Here is a 15593-nt window from a genome sequence, read left to right as displayed (position 1 = left end):
GTGTGTGTGTGTGTGTGTGTGTGTGTGTGTGTGTGTGTGTATTAAAAGAAAAACATTGCAATGTTATGAGAATCAGGTCACATTTTAGCATCATATAGAGTAGTCTCTTTCTATCCATCTATCTAAACTTCTGACTTTTTCTCATTATTTTACAAAAATATATTTTATTCTGGCCTTAATAATAGTTCATAACCTCAAAACTTGCCTAATTTAATACATTTCTCTTGTGACCCGTTAGGGATGAAATACAATGTCTCCATTGCGGAGCGACGTTTCAATCCCCGAGCCATTCTGGACAATCCAAGCAAGGCCCAGCCTCAAAACCTGACCCTGCTTCCTGGAGATGAAACGTGTGAGCACATTTACTTCCATGTCATGGTAAGGCTAATTTATTGCGAGTCCAAATGTCAGACATTAGCGTGGTACTAATGTGTTGTTTCATTATTTAAAGACTTACGTTTTGCTGTTGATGAGCATGTCAAATATTCTGGAAAGCGTCCGCTGATGCCGTCGTGGTACACTCGCCTGGCTTGTGTGCGGACACCGTGGAGTCGGTTCCCATTCAGTGACGGTGTGGATGTGGCTGTGAATGGTTGTTTGTTTGTGCCCTGCGACTGACTGGCGACCACTTCAAAATGTAATCTGCCTTCTGCCCCAAGTCAACTGGGATATGCTCCATATTTGTTACAATACCAATTTATAAAAAAAAATGTGTATTCTGAAAATGGTGTTCTTTCTTGTTTACCAAAAATATTGAAAAATAACTTCAGCAATTATAAATGTGGTAATATCCATCCGTTCATCCTTCCATCCATCCATCCATTATGCATTTCGCTCATCCTCGCCGGACAGCAACTGTCAAACCATATGACTCATTCGACTTTTTAGGTTGTACAGTACTAGATTTATCTATAGCCACATGCATCCATTATCCAAACCTCTTCATTCTCACAAGGGTCGGCGGCGTGTTCAAGCCGTTAAATGTTTTTGGAACGTGTGAGGAAACCAGAGGACCTGGAGAAAACAATATAGTAATGTTTTCAGTAATATTTATGAATAAAAGGCTAGATTCGGCACCAGGTGGATTTTTTTCTGAAATGTCAGCTATAATTTACAACGCATGGTACAATCTGTACTATGCAAGCTTGTAGGTCAAACTTGAAACCAAAAAATAAAATCACTCTAAAACCCGATGTGCTAGAAATAAAAAGTAAAGACAGTCTTGAAGTCAGTATCAAAATATATTTAAGGGACACATAATGCCACATCTGATTAAAATTTTCTGTTGACCAGTCTAAAAAAAAAAAAGACATGCAGTAAAAACACTGAGATAAATGCGCACATGGTTGATGAGATTTTTTTTTTCATAAAACATTTATTTAGCAAGACATACTGAATACAAGATGGGTGAATAGATGAAAGGCAGCTTCAAGTGCCTCAGGTAGGGAGTTGAGCATTGATTGTGCAAATCTATAAAAGCCTGCAGGGTGCACAAGCAGGATTCCAAAATGTGTTTTGAATCCAGGTGGCGATGCCAAACACATTCGTCTGAATGTTACCATAAAATACCTCAGTGAGTTATCTTTCTTTTTACATGGCTCCCTGGACCCTGGTCAACATGCCGTTGATAACATTTCAATTAAATATGTCAGAATTTATCAATGAAGTGATTCTCCAACTTTTTCCTCACACGTGCCGTCTTTTGGATAAAGAAATCTGTCTCTTTCCCCACTGACCTCACATACGCAACAAGGGTCAGGAGTAACTCTCAAGAAAAAAAGAGAAGAAAACTCAACATAACTATTTTTTTTTCACTTTACTTGAAACGTTATTGTGCATTCCAATTCGTTTGAACCATGCAAGAGGAGGTGTGATTCTCCCTCCCTGTCCACTGCTTGGCCTGCTCTCACAGTTCCCTACAATGTTCAGACTTCAATCTTTTTTACCCGCGCCATTATTTCATGATACAAATCTGGTCTGTTACAGCTTCGTTAACTACATGGATTATTGTGGTTGATATTCTTCCAAACTATAGGAAGCAGTGAAGGGCGTCTGCAGCTTATGAACAACACTTTACCACTGTCGAAGTAGAAAACAATAGTATATATGTTTTTAATTTCGATAAACTTTCAAAAACAGTTTGGGGTGACCAGTCTGCATCCATTTAACAAGGTGAATGAAACCAAAGAATCGGGAAGTAGAAAACACTTGATTACAACAGCTCTTGCTCGTCAGCCATAGTTTTCCACGTGGACCGTACGCATAGATTACATCGTTTTCTTAGGGTGCATTGCGGAAAATATGGGCTATGCGGGTGTCTGAAATTACGTCATTTCACCGCATGGAGCAGCGTGAACCTCGCAGACACGTCAAGGATATACCAAGTTTTAGACTGCACTTTGCGCTAGACATTGCCGGGGATGAAAGCAGAGCCCTCGGTCTCAGGCATGCCCAAACTGCAAAAAATAATGTGATTGTGTTAGTTGTTGTCACACCACACAAAATCATTAGTTCTGGATGCCATATTTAAAACGGGACAAAAATCAGTAAATCTTAAGACTTCTTTTCAAAATAATATTCTGTGTTTTAGGAGACAACTGACTATGCGAGGCCCATCGTGTTTGCTGTACAAGTCGGGCTGTGGGATCAAGACAACGGACCAGTTTTAGATGACAGCTGGCCAACTGTGTCAAGAACAGAGGTCAGAGGCACACGATAGTCATAAAACAAACCTGAAGACTCTCTCACTCTCGCTCTTTTTTTTTTTTTTTAATTAACATTTAACTTTCTGTTTCTAGTTGCCTTTCTGGAACGGCTGTGATGAGGATGACCGGTGTATGCCAGACCTTGGACTGCATAGTATGACAGACCTGATGACTCAAAAGTAAGTACACTCATGCAGTGGAGGGAATAATTCCTCAATACCCCGCTGATTTTCTGCCTTAGCACTGCAAATGGATAGTCTCAGAAATTTTAAATTGCATTTCGGGCTCCAATGATCTACCCGCTTCCTGGTTATGCGTTTGAAAGACACCTGTGCACAAAATCAATATCTTCCGTGATGCATTTTCTGCCACCATTGGCAACACAATCACAACAGAATTGTAATGGGCTGCAAATCCATAAGAAACAGCAAGGCGAGAAGAAAAAAAAACATGGTGGTGTGACTGTAAATGAAAGAGTAAAAAATAGCCGCCAATGGCTCTCGGCTTGAAGCTGGGGTTGATGGGGTTGGCTTTTGTAAAATCTTGCCGACGATGGCTTGTCAATGGATTTTCGAGTCTGACAAAAGCATAAAGCCAAGGCAACAAAAGATTTTTTTTTTTATAGACCTTGGTTCTATCGTGAATGGAGATAAAGGTTTGATATTCCAAGTGGCAGAGTCAAAATATTCAGTATTTGGAAAGGATAGCAGACACAATTTATTTGTCACTGAGTAAACTTCCAAAGTCTAGAATGTTATGATTATTTTCCCCGCTTAATTTATCACAATATACATATGGTACTAATGGATATTCATACTGTCCACATGATTTATTTCGAGTATGATTTCCATTTTATTTTTTTCACCTTCCTGCCTCGCAGGCAGTTCTGTTTACAGGCTGTTCAGTCTCGTGGTGCTTTCTGCCGGCATCTAAATGAAGGGGGCTCGGAGGGATCTCTACGGGTCGTAGAGGCAAACAGGAGAAGACTGGTTGTGGATGTGCGACTGGAAAACAAAGGAGAAAATGCTTACAATGCTCGCCTCAATATCAGCTACTCCCCCAACCTGCGTTTCTCAAGCCTCATTTTGAAGGTCTGTGCTCATTCTGAAAGGTTCCAGTTCTTTTGTGAGGAAAGATGCTCATATTTTGGAACCTGTGGTGTTCTTTATCCAAGGACAACGCGGATATCAAAATTGATTGTTACATTGAGGACAAACTGAAACGTGAGAAGATCTGCAATGTCAGTTCTCCATTCATGAAGTCAAAAGCACAGGTGAGCTATTGTTGTTCTCATGCGGGAAAAATAAGAAAAATATACGTCATAATAGTCATTTATGAAGATCTTATTACCAATTTTGACAATTGCCAGTGATCTCACTTATGTTGGCACTCCATTATACATAATTATTGTACGTTGTTGAGTGTTTGTCTTTTTTAATATGTCATGGAGAAAAACGAACTACAGTATTCAAACGTGTTAGACAACACAGCTGGTTGATTTGATGAAATGGCATCCATTATCGGCTCCGCTTTTACTCACGACGGTCGCCGGCGTGCTGAAGCCTATCCCAGCTGTCTTCAGGCAGTTGGCGGGCTTCACCCTGAGCTGGTTGCCAACCAATCGCAGGTCGCACACAGACGAACAACCATCCATGCCTAGGGGCAATTTGGAATGTTTTTGGAACGTGGGAGAAAACCTGAGTACCCTGAGAAAACCCACGCAGGCACGGGGAGAACATGCTGTGAGGCTGGCTTGCTAGATTGTCGACCACCGTGGCGCCAATAAGTGGCATCTGAAAGTAAACCGTTATTTTCACTCCTATGAATAAGTAACACTAGTCTGTTCTGTCCCTAAAATAAAAATCATTCACGTTGAAAATTAGCACAGATCAAGCCAAACCACAGGCCAGACTCGAAGATATAATTTGTGATGTCCTCTGACATCAGTCCCATTGTCACTGCTTAATGACATCTGCCATCGAGTAGAAAAGCATAAATTATTCTCAGTAGCGTTTTTAATGAAATGATGACTGGCTATTATTTCGCTCATCCCGAAGGAGCCCGTTGGGATAGCTCTGACTGCTTCAAACCCGCACCATCTGCAAAATATTTTTATAGATAAATGTATTCTTAAGATCGTGAATAGAATCCATTGCAAATACTTTGACTGTCATGTGATCATTTTCATCCAGTCGTTCCAAAAGTGCTCGGAAAACATTTTTCTATAAAAGAAATCTTTTTGGCCCCGTGCCTTGCCATCAGTTACTCACTGTAATTTACTGTGTTGCATCAGTTAAAGTGAGATGAAGTACTGCAATGTACAGTACATGAATAAGTTTGTACACTTGGGAGCAAGTACTATTCATGAAAGATGGAATACAAGTATGTATTAAAGCTGTGGGTAGGTAAAAAAGTGATTTGTGTTACACAGGTCAAAGGTGAACATCATTGGTGGCGTCTTTGCTCCCATGTTTATTATTTATTGCAAAAGACATGATCTGTGGCAAAAAAAAAAAAAAGTTTGAGCATAACTTCCAACTTACTTCATGTAACTTCAAGAATTTCTGGGAAACGTGCCATAACGTCATGTTGCCATCATTTTGCGCACAACGGCACGTGAGTCCGACGGGCTTTTTGAATTTCCATGCCAAAGATATTTCCATCGATACCGTCTTTTAATAGGATCACATTCATGTGCATCAAACCCAACTGGAACTCTTTTTCCAACCTTTTCTCTCATCTGTAGGCTGCAGGTGAGAGTGAATGAAATCAACTCTGTCATCTGTTTCTGATTCTCACATTCAATTTTTTTGCTTTTTCCAAGTCTTTCGGAAGGCTCGTAGCCTCTGATATATTTATGAGGCACTGCTCTCTCTTGCGCACTTTCCAACAAGGCGTCGGGTTTCACTTTCAAGAAGGCGATGTTTGAATAGGCTTAGATAAGGATGACATTGATGGCGCTCCAAATGGGGCAATTAAAGATATTAAACTGAAAGCAGATTACACATAAGCCATCTACCCCATTGATGTTTGGACATGGTTGCCGTGTGTTGACAAAGACGCTCGGAATGAAGTGCACACAGCGAATGAAAAAGTTTACGCAATGTCCTAACCACACTATTATCACAAACAGCAGTCATCCCCTGGGTAACCAAAATATCGCATTTCCCTGGAAGCACTCCCCAGCAAACTCGACCAAGTGGGCTCCCTTCACTGTTAAAGTCCCCCCAGTGATTCATATCCTCTCAGTCACTCTGAACAGCATCCGGCGCCACAATAGTCTTCGGCTCGGAGAGCCTTTTCCAGAATGCAACACAGAGTCAAACGAGGCTGATTGTCAAAATCTTTGCTCTTGCTGCCCAACCCCGCAATTCGTCACTCTGCCTAAGTAAAAATGGCAAGACTGTTAGACTTGGACTAGTTCTCCTCACTTTCGAAACTGCTAAAAAACGTTACCGCTGCTTTATCAGTACGGCGTCATCATTTGTACATGCTCCAAACATGACTATTGCTGGATAAATGATTCAAATTATGGCTAGTATTCAACAGATGTCGGTCGGCACGAGCCAGGTAAACTTTATTTAATCTGTTTATAGCGGAAAAAAAAAAGGTATTCTGATTTGTTGTGACTTCGGCACAAAAGTGTCTTTGGTGTTTTCTGTGTGTATTCTTCTTGCCTTCCTCCTTTTGTGCCCAACACACACACTCATTCCAGTCTTTTGAAAGAGGCCATGAAAAGGAAAAGATAAGCCTTCTTTTTCCAGGGTATCATGGGTCATTTTCCACAGCATAGATGGGGTTGGGGGAAAAGAGTTCTTCATTTGTTTATGTACTTTGTCTGTGGTCTGTCAGGGATGAGTCATGCTATGTGGAGGAGGGACGCAACAGTAAATATTGTTTTACATTCCTTTTGCTCAAATGGAACCGGTCAGCGTTTCGTTACGGCGTGGAGGACCGTGAACAACGCACAGCTTTGCTCCCTGCTGCCATTCGACCGCCCTTTCCTCTTCTCTCCTCTGCTGCGCCGTCTCCCCAACTTTGCATGCGCACTCGAGAGCTCATTTTGTTTTTCTTTAGGATTCCTCTATGAGTTTCCTTTTCTCCGCAGCAACGGTCATATCTGACTCCCGACTCTGCATCTTCAGTTAATACCAAATGGTAATTTGTTATGCGCCATTGTCATCAATTATCAGCTTAGGACAAACAACAGTAGGTTACGATTGTTTTGTCAAAATTTAAAGAATCTTAAAAATACTTGATTTGTGCAAGCCACAGCTGTAGAGGCTGTCCGTTGGTTTAAGTTGTGGTTAGTTAACAATCAAGGCCGCCTCTCCCAAATGTGCGTCCGGATTCATGTTCTGTAGAGTGCCACATTTTTGCAAGAAAGGACCCATTTCTGATTATGCGTCATGAATGTGCAGAATGTGCTACCATGAGGCACCCCGCGCGTAGAAAACCAAATAATCTTGACGAAAGAGGGAAGGAATGATTGCGGCGATGACAGCATTTGACAGTTCTGACCAATCTGACGGATGTGTACAGGCTGAAATATGGGCCACCAGAAACTGAATCTGAATAGTTTAGATTTGCACTTGAATTCTAAGCCCGAATAAATGCATCGAAATCTGAATCTGAATTACATAAACTGAATTTGCACTGTTTAATTTAAATCTTTACTTTTAAAAACTGGATATGAATTCTACAATTGCACAAAAACCTGCTAAATATGCACCTTCCTCCCGTAAATTTGAAAGGAAGCACCTTTTCATCCCTCCCCAAGCCGATGGCTTGAACCACAAAGTTTAACGAAAGGTGTTACAAAGGTTAAAAGCCGCTTAGGAGATCACATTTTTTTCCGGAAAGTTTCTGTCAGATGCTCAAAAGGAAGATGCTGATTGGACAAAGAGGAGAATGGGGTTCTGCAATCAATTGCTCATCCTCGGATGTTTGTCACATGAACTCAATTCGTGCATTGAAAATGTGAATTTTAACTCGTAAAACTGAATGTGAACAACCAAGCAAACTGAATCTGTGTGGAAAAAAAATGGTATTTGTTGAAATCACTGTAAAGAAATATGCAGAATGTTATTTTCATGGAGGAATCCAAATTTCAATGTCAGATTCAGTTTTTAAAAAATTCAAATGAAGCAAGGTAAATTCAATTTATGTTATTCAGATTCCGTTTTTCAATGCCCTTATTGGAATAGCGATCCAAATACACAAACGATTCCGATTGAGTTTCTGGTGGCATATATTTCAGCCCAGGGCTGCGCTAGCTGGCACTTGCAGAGGAAAGAGTGAGTTAACATGTAATCCAGAAGACAACCATGAGTCTGGAGCAAGTTAGAGGCAAAAAGAAGGTGAAGCCCATATACTTTACTTGAAGGTGGATGTTAGTGAAACAAAACTCCATAGCATAAACTTCCCCCAAAAATTTCAGATCATAATTTGGTCAGGGGCATTGTATTTCTGGTTTGTTTTTGTCCTTGAACGAGCCTGACATTTTTCTGTTTTTTTTTTGTGTTGGTTCGAACGCAATTGTATTTTTGTTAAGCTGGAGAGTTACTAACAATTTGTTTGTTTTGAAAGGTATTATTTCGTTTGGAGTTTGAGTTCAGTCGCAGTGTCTTCCTCGATCATCTTCGAGTCATCCTGGAGGCAAGCAGGTGTGAACATTCACGTCATAAACCGCACTTGTATCGAAATAAATTTCACTTCCCGTCTGTAGCACTTTGAACAACTTTTTCTCCCAACAGCAACGGCGAGGAAATGAGTACAGCCGATAACTTCAATGATATATATTACTCGCTGAAATACGAGGCAGACCTCCTCTTCACAAGGTTCCTTATGACTGTTTTTTTCAAATGGTGCATGCAATCGACATACAGTACATATTGAAAAACAACCAGCAAGATATATACAGTACGTGTCACACATTGCATTCTGAATGTGTTTGTTATTCACTTCAAAAAAAGAGATTCAAATCCAACTCGATATGAGATCAAATCCGAGCTATCGCTGGAGGAGCCTGGAGTAATTGGTCCTCCTTTCAACTTCACTTTTCAGGTGAGCCTACTGCGCAGTCAACACTTCATTATCGTGCCTGACAACCTTGTGTGCAAACAGCCAATTTACTCCATGTCATCCCTCAGATCCAGAATCTTGGCTACTTTCCCGTGAAAGATCTACAGCTGAATATTGAGGTCCCAGAAATGACCAAAAATGGCAACCAGCTCCTGCAGATATCTAATTTGCACATTGACCAGGTGAATGCATCGAACAAGTAATTGTTTGAAATTGGAATTTGACATCATGCTTGGCTAACAAATGAAAAACTGGTTCAGTTGAGATCGCATTTGTTGCTGGAACAGGAATAGCAGGGAATTTTCAGATGTATAATTGTAACCAATTTTCTCCCTCACATGTCCGACAGAGAGATGGTACGCACTGTGTACCACCTCAGCATGTAGCACAGAGCAGGGCGTCACCTGAGGACCTGACCCGCTTCTCTCGCTTGGTAAAATACAGCCCCAAAAACTCATTCACCAAAGATGAAGATGTAACATGAGACTTATTCCCTAATTCTGAACGTCTGGTGCCACAGAATCGAACCAACACCCTGATTCTGCCAATACAGTGCACAGTCAACGTGGCCTCCTACAGAGATATCTCCGTTAGAATCATGGGAGCGCTACGAGTAGATACTTTACATGCAGTGAGTACAGTACCCCATTTAAATCACCAATTCGACACATCAAAGTGTTCTATTAATTTGTTTGGGGGAGCTCATTTGATTCATCGTTGGTGTGGCTAGCGTCTTGTAGACACGAATGACAGCACATTTTGCATTTTTGTTCCCCTGTCTAGCTGAAGTTTAAAATCCTTGAACTGGTCACCAGCGCATCAGTGGAGCTGCCCTCCTCCAGTCATATGTTTCTACACGAAGAGAGGCCTGTCAGACAAGTGAGTCCACAAAAATGTTGCCTAAAGAATAGGTGCCTTTATTTTTCGTATGCTGGTATTATTTCTACATTCTATTTGCAAAAACCTTCACAAACTCTGAGACCACAATTACTTTTGTTGCATCCACAATTAGCAAGGCAAAGACACACATCCAATGTATTTACAGTACACACAAAGAGTAGAGAGAGAGAGAGAGAGAGAGAGAGAGAGAGAGAGATAAACCCACACGTGCATGCACGCACACACAGTATGTGGAATCATTGAATCAAATACAAAACGACTATTTAACACCTGAATAGGATATTAGCACATTTACAATTTTATCAATCACATGATTGTGTACACATGAGCATCTCCTGAGATGTCACACATGACACACATTACAGGACATCAACATCTCAGCATCTTCCTTAAATGGTAAGTCAGAATGTGTCAGCAACTGGGCTTTGCTTGATATTTAGACAGCAAAACTGGCTGGGTGGTCACAGTCAATGTTTATATTTTTTAAAAAAAGGATATCAATGGAAGCTGTCAGTTATGTAAAATATACATTCAATCAATTATGGATTACATGCACACACATGAATGACAACGAACAAGTATCAAAAAGACATGTGAATGAGAAGGATTAATGTCGAAGCATTACTGAAAACTGCTCGGCACAAATTGCGTGTCTGAAAAGGCACTAATGCAAGGCTTCTAATGCTCGCTGACTAAGAGACTCGCGTCAGCAATCCAAAGACAGCTACTGTCAGATTTGCTTGCACAATGTCTCAGAGAAAAGCCACGGGCCATCAATAACCATTTTATTGTAAAAAAAAAATAAATAAATAACAATTAATGTGTCAAAGAAACCATTGACAGCCATCTTTGCCCAAACGCTGAGCAGTTGTGAAGGGCGTATTGATACCATGATATCACTATATCGATACGCTTACGAGTACCAATGGGAATCAACTCTGCTCATAAAGTATCATTACTAAGGGTGCCTTTGGAAATGCACTCCCAGCGTGCACTGTCGGAACCACTCGAAAACACACTGCACTGTTGGAACCTATCATTGCGGTACTTAAGAGACTAGTGCCACTCTGGGATTTCCAGAGCACCCACTGACTGAAGGCATAGAGCGTCAGGGCATCAAGAAAGGCAAGATGGAAGGTGCACGAGGGGTGTAGGTCGATGAATATTTGACCACAAAACATTTGTAAATTCAAAGAAAGGAGCCCGCTCTGCCCCACGGAGCACTCGCTGTCTCATGGTAGAGTTCGGGAGATTGAATTTCCGAATGCATCCTAATTAATGAATGAACGAAAACCGCGCACGTGTCATTTCCACAATTGTTAGGATGAAATAAAACATAAGGTACAATATGGATGACCAATGTGAATATGCTGCTGAACATGAACACCAAATTTTGTATTGTAAAAATAAAAACATTTTTTTTAAAAATGAATGCGCGCGCCCAGCACATGTTCACTATTTGTCTTTGTTCGTGTAATTCACAATTACTCTATTTTGCAAGTTTATTGATCATGGTGAAGTGACCAAACAGAAGTGCACTGCTGCTGTGTGAACGCTGGTACACTAATAAATGAGTGCGGTGTGGTGCTCAGGGACCGAAAGGACCAGCAGCACAACGCGTCAACTCTGTTCTCACATGCTAAAGTCTGTGCTGCCATCTATTGGTCGATAGACACGTAAAAAAAATAAAAAATAAAAAACAATCCTTCATTTGCATTCCCTCATTTGTGTCGACTGCTCATTTATGAAATGACTCTTTTCAGGGTGATTTTGAGCTGGCTCGCCCTATTCATACAAGTAATAATACATCAACATTCAAGAATGTTTTCCATCTTCTGCACTGACGTATGGATTGTTTGACGGTATCATTCAGAGGAAATTATTAATATTTCATGATTTCGCGCATGCAATTTTGCAGTCTGTGTATTTGATCACACGTTATTGTACAGGTCATTTTGGCTGTATTTAGAACAGATTGTGAGCATACCAACCAATTTACCAAATGACGAAGTCTTTTCTTTTGTGCAAAATCCATAGATAATACTGGAAGTCAGAAAAGAGGGAGATTACAGAATCCCAACCTGGATAATCCTTGGTAGCACGCTGGGAGGACTCTTACTGTTAGCCCTGCTCATTTTGGCCCTCTGGAAGGTAAGTGCTGTCCGACTGGCAGGGAGTAAAATACAGCTATTTGACCACAAGTACACCACAATTCAACATGGCCTTTGTCACTGCTCTTAAATTCTTATGAATCATTTGTTTATCGTTCTTAGAATAACAAATTCTGTTGAAAAGAAAAGTGGATCGTTTTTTGTCATATTTGTTTAAACAGCCATTATGACTTGACAGTCGTCCATGATAAATACGAACTGAAAAAACATCAGCTGTCTCTATCTTATCTTGGGCCTATAAAGGATATCTAATCTAATCTAATCTAATCTAATTTGTAATACAAGAAACCACTGCTTCCGAGAAAAAAAAAACAACCAATCAGAAACAGAAGGCGTCGCTGATGATGTCTCAATCATTTGTGGCACATGCTTGCAGGCACAGTCATCCATTTTCAAACTGAAATCCTTTCGTCTTATAATATCACTCCATTAAAAATATTGTGCTTTTCTGGAATACCACCTTAACAGGTCAGTGTGAGAGGCACGAGATAATGACGGCTTTAACAAAAAGGACAAAAAGTGATTTATTTTATTCATTTATTTTAAATTGCAAAGTGTCCGTTGAATGTTTGAAGTGTAAACTTTCACCCTGAAGAGCTTTTCATAAAATAAAATATCTAGTTACGAATTACATAACTGTCATGAGAAACATCATTTTTAAGACTCGGACTTTCATGTGATGCAATATGGTGTAGGATGTGTCACTACATCTGCCTCTGAGTTGAAAGGTCCCTGGTTTGAATCTGGCACAAGCCCTGATATGTGAGCTGTGTTTAAGTAATAAGACTGAGGATTTTAATCAGAGGAAAGAGTGGAAGTAGCCCCCAATACTTTGCAAAATGCCCTTCAGACCTGGAAGATGAACTGTATTACCCTGTCTTAGACCAGGTCAGAAGGGATGCCATGGATTAGTTTAATGAGAAGATTTTCTGTATCCAGGGAAAAAAGGAATTTAGGAATGAACATGCATTGAGCCATTTCAGAAAACCTGAGGATTAAAGAGTTCCCATGGAACAAAAGAATATCAGTAACAAAGTCCAAGGTCCGAAATAGGGCATCTGACTTGACATGGCACAACTGTAAATTATGGTAAAATGTAATTGGGTGGGAAATGAAGCCCAAATTGCTTGGATTCAATCTATAATCTGAACCTCACCCTGGCAAGGTTGTTGTGGTCCTCGACAATCTGGAATGGGACAGCAGCAGCCAGACCCTTCAATCTTGTAGTGCAATAACTATCACCAACCTCATAATGGCTTTGCATTGGACTGAGGCAACTTGGGACGAAGGTGCAGGGGTAAAGCTTCTAGTCGATGGGTAATCGCTGGGATAGGACCGCCTCCATCCTAGTATCCAATGCAATGCCTTACCTCGTGCAAAATGGGGGAGGGGGGCCCTGTCACAAAGCATGGGGCCCTATGCGCTATGTGTGTTCTGCGTTTAGGGAGGGGCAGCATGGAAGTAAGCAATAAACAATAATTTGGTGCTGTTCTCCCACTACAGTGGGGCCTAAATACCCAGATGACTGGAACAATAAGCAGGTGCATTGTTGGAAACTCCACCCACCAGCAATGCCAAATGAGACTGAGGAAACAAAAAACAAACAAAAAAAAACAGTGGAACAGGCAGACAGTGAAAACGGAGCATGACAATTGGTGGTAGAAGTTAGATTACAGTTTCATTACTTTGTCCAAATACTTTTGAACCAAGTCAAAGTCAAGTGGCTGTAATTCCAAAATGGTAAATGAATCATCAATTCTAATCCCATCTTGACTACGGAGGTGCATAAAGGCACAGTTGTAAACTTTTTTTGTGTGTGTCCAAATACTTATGATCCTACAACATTTTGGGTGCATTTATGAACATATGTTAATTCTCCACCCAGTTGGGCTTCTTCCAGAGGCAGAAACGGAGAGATGAGGACGAGCGGGAAATGAATGGAAAAGTGGCTGAAGAACGATAACGCAGGCTAGGTGCCCCCAGCAGACGCCTTTCCCACTGGGGAGCCGACACTCAGGGACCACTCCTCCTTCCTCCCCGTCTCTCCCTCTTTCTCCAACGCCCACAGCGGCGCCACCGAAACAGTTCCGTGTGATAGCTGGGGCAAGGCACCATCAGCGTAAATGATGTGTCCCACGCCACGAAGTCAGCACTGCCACACTCGGTTTGACTGCACTGTTCCGACACGAGGACCTTCTTGGTCTATGTAACCTCAGTGTCAATCCTTCACATGTCTTGGGGCTCTTCTTTCTTTGGAGCTTTCTCTAGTCTTGTTTAAGGAACAAGAGAGAAAGTGTTGACTGCTTTTTTGGGGGGGAGAATTTCTTGCAAAATCTCTTTTTTTTTCTTTTTGTAATATTTATTTAACTCTTATGGTAAATGTATAATAATACATGAAAAACCTCAAGGGTAACATGTCACCCAAAAAGCTGCCAAAAATGTCAAGACATCTTGTTGTATTTTGAATTTGATATTTCAAAGCAGCAGTGCACCAAAGTCATGAAGTTGAAAATTAATTTTGTTAACATAAGAGAGAGAGAGAGAGCTATTTAATCCGAAAGTCCAGGTTTATTCCCTTCATCTTCGAAAACATGCAGAATAATTTTATATTTGATGCACTTTTATTTTGTACAAATTTAACTTGAATTTGTAAATACATTTTTATACCCTTTCAAATATTATGAAATGTTATTATTCTCCACATGGCATCATGTGTAAAAAGAAAAAGGAAAACGAGAACGTCATTGTTTCGCACCTTTTGCCTTGCCTTGCATAAGGACAAAACACTGCGGCAGCATTTTTCTCGTGCGTGAGAAAACGTATTAAGATGATGATGTAGATGAAGACAGTGTGCCACAATTCTTCTGGTATTGCCGATGAATGTCACTCTGTCCTCTCGGACAGGGTGCAAAGAGCTGTAATACGTCAATGAATAAAACATGTATTTAAATGTACGTTTGTCTCTGAAATTTCTTATGAATTAGGTGGCTCAGTCCCGTCTGCAGAATGAATTTCCAGCCCAAAACATTTTGTTGCGTCCTTGCAGTTATGTGTTTGGAGTTCTAGGAATCTGCATGATGTCAAAGAACCTCTTGTTTTGAGTCGAACAAAACACTTGAGGGGAAGTGAACAAACACAAAATCAGAGGAGATAGCGTTTTTCTCGAAAGTGTCTTCACAATGACAAACACACATTGAACAACGATGTGAGAAGAAGCTCCATTTGAATATTTTTTGTCTGACACCATGAAAGTGAACAAAAAAAGCAATTTAGTGAGCGGAGAAGAAACGCATGAATTCCAAGGATAAAACCAAAAGATTTCCAACAGACAAAATATATCCAATTAGTCCAATCCTCGACCAATTTATTAATTTCTTTCCAGGACTTGTTCTTTTCCAAATACTCCGAATCCACTTTGCGATTGAGTCTGAGTGTTAATCACCCACCCCGCCCATCCAGAAATGCCGGCAACTTGTTCGCTTCTAATGAAGCTGCTCCCGCCGGCTGAATTTTGAAATAGATCAGCAAACTGACAACTCCAAACAGCGGGAGACCTGTCAACAGAATACCAATATTGTAGATGTCATCCACATTCTCTACAGGCAATGTTGTCAGGCAAACCAAACTCCACTTCTGCCAAGGATCTGCGGTGTGCCCAGCAGCAAATGTCGCAGGGGGGCAAGAAGGCTCGCCACTGCCTGCTCTTTTCGTCGACAAAAAAAAAAAAATATCC

At 40.8% G+C, this 15593-nt stretch overlaps 1 protein-coding gene across 2 annotated transcripts in view; it reads left to right on the top strand.

Annotated features, from left to right (window-relative positions):
* itga11a (integrin, alpha 11a) overlaps positions 1 to 14814 on the top strand; it is a 51272-nt gene extending 36458 nt beyond the window's left edge. For both annotated transcript variants that reach the window (XM_019867557.1, XM_019867558.1), the window contains 14 exons: positions 239 to 378; positions 2591 to 2701; positions 2799 to 2884; positions 3586 to 3796; positions 3880 to 3978; positions 8295 to 8371; positions 8462 to 8545; positions 8681 to 8771; positions 8858 to 8971; positions 9139 to 9222; positions 9310 to 9420; positions 9573 to 9668; positions 11727 to 11840; positions 13746 to 14814. In XM_019867557.1, the coding sequence (XP_019723116.1) occupies positions 239 to 378; positions 2591 to 2701; positions 2799 to 2884; positions 3586 to 3796; positions 3880 to 3978; positions 8295 to 8371; positions 8462 to 8545; positions 8681 to 8771; positions 8858 to 8971; positions 9139 to 9222; positions 9310 to 9420; positions 9573 to 9668; positions 11727 to 11840; positions 13746 to 13823 (1496 nt within the window). In that variant the 3' untranslated portion in view covers positions 13824 to 14814. The remainder of the gene's footprint in view (positions 1 to 238; positions 379 to 2590; positions 2702 to 2798; positions 2885 to 3585; positions 3797 to 3879; positions 3979 to 8294; positions 8372 to 8461; positions 8546 to 8680; positions 8772 to 8857; positions 8972 to 9138; positions 9223 to 9309; positions 9421 to 9572; positions 9669 to 11726; positions 11841 to 13745) is intronic.
* Positions 14815 to 15593: the final 779 nt, after the last annotated feature.

The sequence above is a fragment of the Hippocampus comes genome, unplaced genomic scaffold (assembly GCF_001891065.2).
Source record: "Hippocampus comes isolate QL1 unplaced genomic scaffold, H_comes_QL1_v1.1 scaffold2, whole genome shotgun sequence".
In the NCBI taxonomy this organism is placed as follows: Eukaryota; Metazoa; Chordata; class Actinopteri; order Syngnathiformes; family Syngnathidae; genus Hippocampus; species Hippocampus comes.
Note: the sequence above shows the minus strand (reverse complement) of the source record. Positions and strands in the feature narration are given on the sequence as shown.